General features: G+C 45.1%; 1 protein-coding gene across 2 annotated transcripts; it reads left to right on the plus strand.

Annotated features, from left to right (window-relative positions):
- Nucleotides 1-933: 933 nt before the first annotated feature.
- evx1 (even-skipped homeobox 1) lies at nt 934-3,421 on the plus strand. Of its 2 annotated transcripts, none has more exons than XM_029514683.1 (3): nt 934-1,297; nt 2,176-2,411; nt 2,894-3,421. In XM_029514683.1, exons 1-3 carry the CDS (start codon nt 934-936, stop codon nt 3,419-3,421), a joined length of 1,128 nt encoding a protein of 375 aa, XP_029370543.1. The 2 variants fall into 2 exon arrangements, with proteins under 2 accessions (XP_029370543.1, XP_029370544.1); XM_029514684.1 differs by having other exon boundaries at nt 2,266-2,411.
- The last annotated feature ends 2,824 nt before the right edge of the window (nt 3,422-6,245 follow it).

Below are 6,245 nucleotides of genomic sequence, written 5' to 3' on the forward strand. Positions count from 1 at the left end.
TCAAGTTTTATTTATTTATTTTTACTGTTTAATAAACAACAATTCTGATTTTGTGCAAACAAAAGATTAATTTCGAATAAAGCACAGGGGTCTTCCTATATTTATATACATTACATTTACACAGATGATTAAAATGGGGTTTAAAACATGTTTTAGAGGGAAAAATAATGAATGAGATTTCTGTCTGGCTGTTGTTCAGCCTGTGCTCTTAACTTTTAAGACTTAATGTCAGACGGCTTTTCATCTAAACTGACCACTAGGCTTGACCTTTGAGGACTTAACTTGACACCACTTAGGGTGAGAATGAGGGGGCAGTACAAGTGAGAAGAACGGAAGGGGTGGGGGTGTCAAAGAAATTTATTTGATATAAAGATATTAATTATTTTTCATCGAAATGTACCATATTTCCATCATACAAAAAAAGTGTTTTTAAAAATATGAACTGAAAATCGACGTTGGAATTTGTGATTTATTTCTTCATTTGGGTGGAATTTGGAGTCTCAAACAATAATGCAATCTATTGATACTGAATTTCAGATGGAGAGATGCTGCTTGTTGTACCCTCCCCGACGCTTTTGCTCCCTCTGTTTACACATATATCCAATCAATGCGTGTCGTCATCAGGGGGGGACCATCATGACGACTGGCCTATTAAGAATGACAGCTCAGGAGAAAGAAAGAGAGAGAGGGTAAATGGTGATCCCTCCCAGAGCTCCCACTCCGCACTCTGGAGCGCTCTCCTCTCAGGGTCAGACCGGATTGCATCCCCTCTTTTCTGAAGCCTCTCATTCTCACTGGGACTCACCCCCCTCCCACACACGCGCGCACACACGCACATACACATACACACACCCCTCCAACCTGAAAATCATCGCCTTGGTTTTGACGGGTTGCACTCTCCTGCGGAGGCGAGGTTTCTAAGTCGTGCTTGTGATGGAAAGCAGAGAGGAGATGGTGATGCTGACGGAGGGAGGTCAGCTTGGCAAGAGTGGCTCTAATTTATCGGAAGAAATCGGGAATCCCGGGCGAGAACCGCAGGGGAAGCCGAACCACAGGAGCTGTCTGAGCCCCTGCCCTGCGCCCTATTCCCGCGACAGGACCGAGCTGGTGGTGGTGGAGGAGAGCGCCCGGAATATGCGCGCCGACATGCGGCCGGTTGGCACGTCCTCTCCCGAAGAAAGGCATCGAAGTGATCACCCCCACAAAGACGGCAGCAGCTCAGACACCGAGTCAGACTTCTACGAGGAAATTGATGTCAGCTGCACGCCTGAAAGCATGGACTACCCGACAGCTAAAGGTAGGTGCATGCTGTGTCTGGGAGCTGCGTGCCACTGCAGCTTTGCTGTGGTTGAATGGTGGCGCTTAATGAAGTTTATTAAAACATGTCATGTTGCCTACACCGTTCAAAAAACCCCAGAACGGATACAAAAATAAGAACCTGCGCTCAATTAAATGCTATTTAGCCTCAACTGCAGTCAGTGTTGCGCAGCTGCTTGTCAACTGACCAATGTGGCTGGAGACACGCTGAGGTGACACCCACAGTCTAACCAGGCATTTTCCCCTCCGAGTTTGACGAAGAGTCGCTCATACAGCAAATGTGCCAATGCGTGCATTTAGTGCACGAAGACAATGCAGGGTTTAATGCAAAAAACGTGCATTAACGTCTAAAACGTGTCGAGAAAAAGACACTCGCATGGGAATATTCTGGGATGCATTTCTAGCATCTTCTGAGACTGTATGCAGCAAATGCATTATATCCTCAAACGAAAATATGTGAATAAAATTGGGCTTTCTGTTTACATCAACCCAAAAGGCTAAGATCAAGAATAAAGGTTAAATTCCCGGTTGTAGTTAACATTTTAGTACATTCCTAATTTTAAATGACACTATAAATTTTCATTTGAGTAAAAATAGGAGCTATTAGGAGGCGGGCTACTCAAACTTCACAAAATAAAGATACGAGATCCCTGAGCTTAATGCCAACAAGGCCTCAATATTAAAATAGCATTTTTTAATGAGCTGAACCTGACTGTCAGCTCACGTGCTAACTCTTAAAAACTGATTATTAAATATGAAAGAAATGAAACGTCTCCTTGTGGGTTTGCTCAATATACATTATGATAAGTGTTTTACACAATAGCAACGTTGTCTATAAAATTCTGCATCCTGATCCAGGTAGAAATGAAGATTCTCCTGGTCACCCGACTGATGCTGGCGCTGACCCGGGTAAGACTGTCCCAGGTCAGAGCACTCTGTCCTATGCAGCGGACCAGATTCGCCGGTACCGGACAGCTTTCACACGAGAGCAGATCGCACGACTGGAGAAGGAATTTTATCGGGAGAACTACGTGTCTAGGCCGCGGAGATGCGAACTGGCGGCCGCCTTAAATCTACCTGAAACCACTATCAAGGTAAAATGAGTTGGTGTCCAAGGAGCAGGACTCAATCAGTGAGAATACCAGAGCTAATAACGTGAGCTTGTTGATCGGTGGCACAGTTGGAAATAAATTCTGAATGAGAATTTTATATTTTTATATTTATATTATATTTTCTAAAAACAGAATAAAGCCACAGTAGATCCAGATAGCCTAAGCTTTGAAAAGAGACTGCAATATGCGGATACGTTTACTGACAACAGATGACTGCTTTTATATTTTAATTTTCATATATATTTTTTAAACTACGCCAACAACAACAACTATACGTCTTAAAAACAAGGTGTATTTGACAAAAAAAATCTGTGATTTTTAGAATGTAAAAGATCACTATAATCCCAGGTTTGTGCGTAAAAGCGGAAGTGTGCGGATGCGTTTTTGATGGCTGTTTATTGTGGTTTGTCTGTCTATAAATTGAGATTGTGGTTAATATTTGATCCGGTTTGTCTCTGTACCAGGTGTGGTTTCAGAACCGAAGGATGAAAGACAAGCGTCAGCGTCTGGCCATGACATGGCCTCATCCAGCCGACCCGGCCTTCTACACCTACATGATGAGCCATGCTGCGGCCACGGGGAACCTACCTTACCCCTTCCCATCGCACCTGCCGCTCCCCTACTACTCCCACCTGGGAGTCGGAGCCGGCTCGGCCCCGGCCGCCACGCCTTTCTCCAACCCCCTGCGCTCTCTTGACAGTTTCCGGATGCTGTCTCATCCCTACCAGAGGCCGGAGCTCCTGTGCGCCTTCAGACACCCCTCCCTGTATCCGGGCCCGACCCATGGCCTCGGTCCCGGGGGGAGCCCCTGCTCCTGCCTGGCCTGTCACTCCAGTCAATCCAACGGTATCTCAACCAGGCCCTCCGGTTCGGACTTCGCTTGCTCCCCAACCAGCAGGACTGACGCGTTTGTCACTTTCACGCCTTCAGTGCTGAGCAAATCCTCATCTGTGACATTAGACCAGAGGGAAGAAGTGCCTCTGACCAGATAAAACCAACAGACAACTCTGGTTCTATATAAGCCTTTCCCATAAGCTTTTTCACCTAACATATTAAAAGATCAGGACTGAAACAGCATGAAGACGTAGCCTGTGAGCAGTGAAAGCCATCTTAAACTTGGGACAAGTTAACTCGCCAGATCTTCAGCCATGTGACGCACAACAGATCTTCCATCACTGAGAAACAATAATCCCATCGCAGAGCCAGGACAGTGGGCTGCAAAATGACGGCATGGACACAAAACCACGTTTGATTTTTAGAAGATTAATTTGACGTGAAAGAGGGGGGAGGAGGAATTATGTGAAACGTTTAAATCTGCGTGATGGATGGCGTAAGGTGTTTTATCATTACTCGTCTCTTTACGCGTCCAAATCGACCTACATGCATTGTTACTTAGGCGGGAATGATTTTTTCCATCTCTGGGTTTAGTAAGGGGATTTGTTAACAGGCACTGGCCGTCTCATTATATCCAGCTCTCCACACCGGGGCCCTCCACGGCGGCCGGGGCAGAAATGTGCAGATGCTAGTGAAATTAATAAGTGATGTATACGTACGAACCGGTGAATTTTGAGTGTTGAATTAATGACAATAGCAGGAAGGAAGAGATCGTTGCTGCCAAAAGGTAACAAGGCGTCAGGGGAACGGATTACTACACGATTTTGGGGCGGGGGAGGGAGCAGAAAAGGATGGAGAGGAAAAGAGGGAGGACAATCAAAATGGAAAAAAAAATAAAGGCCACCGAACACATTCTCGTCCAGTTCTTTCCCCAAGTGGCACAGGAGCATGTTCCTAAATCGGATGAAAATGCGATTCTATTCTGCCAATAGGCCTCTTTACTTCTCTCGCATTGCTTTTCTACAGTGGCTCCGATGTCGTGGCATTCTGTGTAGAAAGCGGTCAAAGAAGTGACTATATTTTATTTTGTTCCATTTTATTTTATGGCCCATTATTATTTTTTATATTTTGTTTTTTTTTTTGTCTTTTTGTCCTCAACGTCTAACTTGCAATAAACACTGTCGAAGAATCAATGGAGCATTGGAGTGTCTGTCTTCTAAACACCTTTATTATTTTTTTTAAACACCTAACGAGGATTTCTTTTCAAGATAGATCGAAATGTGACTTTAATCAGAGACAACGGAATAAAAAAAAAAATCTGATTCAAACAAGCTTCGTTGCACTCTGGTCATCTTATTACGATAATTTCGTTAGCACAAGCCTACCCCCCCCCCCCCCCCACACACACACACACACAACCGCCAATAATAACACTAATTTTGTTCTCAAGTGGCCAGTGTCAAAACACCCGAGTGTGTCCCCCCCTCCCTCCTCATAGGATCTCTAGATTGACCGTGACAGATAAGTAGTCCCCGGGCTCCGTTAACGCCACTCATATTTTTCTCTCTGACCACTTAATAGACACGACAGAATTAGTTGTCTGGAGATATTAGAGAAATGCAAAGGGATCGATGATTCAGGGGGCTCTGTCACGCAATAAGCAGCCATCTTAATTGGCCACATTTGACCGAGGCTGAGCAAATTATAAGAGTTTTTCCGAGTGTAATAAGGTTGTCGAGGAGCCGCGGTCCGCAGAGAGACGCACAAATCAAGATGAGGTCGTGGACGGTGATAGATCAGAAGTCATGGCAGTAATGTACGCTGAAATGCCTGGCATTTAAGCGCCGGCCCCCCAGTCCAGTCGCGTAATTGTAGCTATAATCTAACAAGCGAGACAGCAAAAATTATGATATTTATGGAAAACACTCGCCCCCAAGCCTGGGTGTTAACGAATCATTTACAAAATCGCATTAACCGAACGCGGCCTGTGCACAAAAAAGGAGAAGATTACATAAAAATTGACTCTCAAAGTCAGTAGATTTTTATTCTCCTGTAATGCTTCCTGAGGTAAAAGATTCATCCTAATCAGACACACACACAGACACAGACACACACACACACACACACACAGACACACACACACGGCCGCAGAGGCTCTTGATTGATGGCCTTATTAACTGGAGTTCTTGTAAGTGTGACCGAGCTGATTAAAATGCATATGTTTGGAATAATACACCGTTTAAGCCGCCGGGGTCGGGGCGAAACCACAAGGCAGATTTATGTAAACTATCAGGCGGTGTCTTTAAGCCTGATAGGGACACGGGTCATGCAAGAAAATGGCTTTGGTTTGTGCATAATAAAATTGTGTCATAAAATAAAGATGAACGGATCAACGGGTACAGCTGAACGGGCCATCCAAAAGGCGCAGCTTCTCCAAATTTCTGTTTTCATATGGGGTTATTTTTAACAGGCTGGGGGGGGGGGCGACTCTCATCTGGTTACACAGGAGCAAGCAGCACGACACGATCATCCTCTAAATCTGCATCACACTGTGCCAGAATGAAACATTTAAGTGAGGCAAATTACCGCCACATTTACCCAGCCAGGCATATGGAACTCCATCTCGTCTCAATTCTCAAAGGCCTAATCCAGCATCAACATGGCATTTGATCGCTGGAAGACTGTATGACTGAAGTTTAAGATATGAGGGGGCTCATAGACAGCAATTACACCAGCCTTGTAAGATCCTATTACTGTGAATTGGCTCAGGGCTCGTCAGCTCCCACAACTCGCACAAAACATTTTGATAGGGGCGGTGCAGTGCAGCTGTCCACCGGCAGCAAATTCTTAAAAAAAAAAAAGAAAAACAACACCCCAAATGGATCTGTGGCCGCTGCTGTTTAAATTGGATTATGTCCTAATTTACAGGCCCTTGTCGTAACGCAGGGGGCTGGCGGAGGCGTGGACGGACCAATCACACAG

This window comes from Echeneis naucrates, chromosome 11, assembly GCF_900963305.1.
Source record: "Echeneis naucrates chromosome 11, fEcheNa1.1, whole genome shotgun sequence".
NCBI lineage: Eukaryota > Metazoa > Chordata > Actinopteri > Carangiformes > Echeneidae > Echeneis > Echeneis naucrates.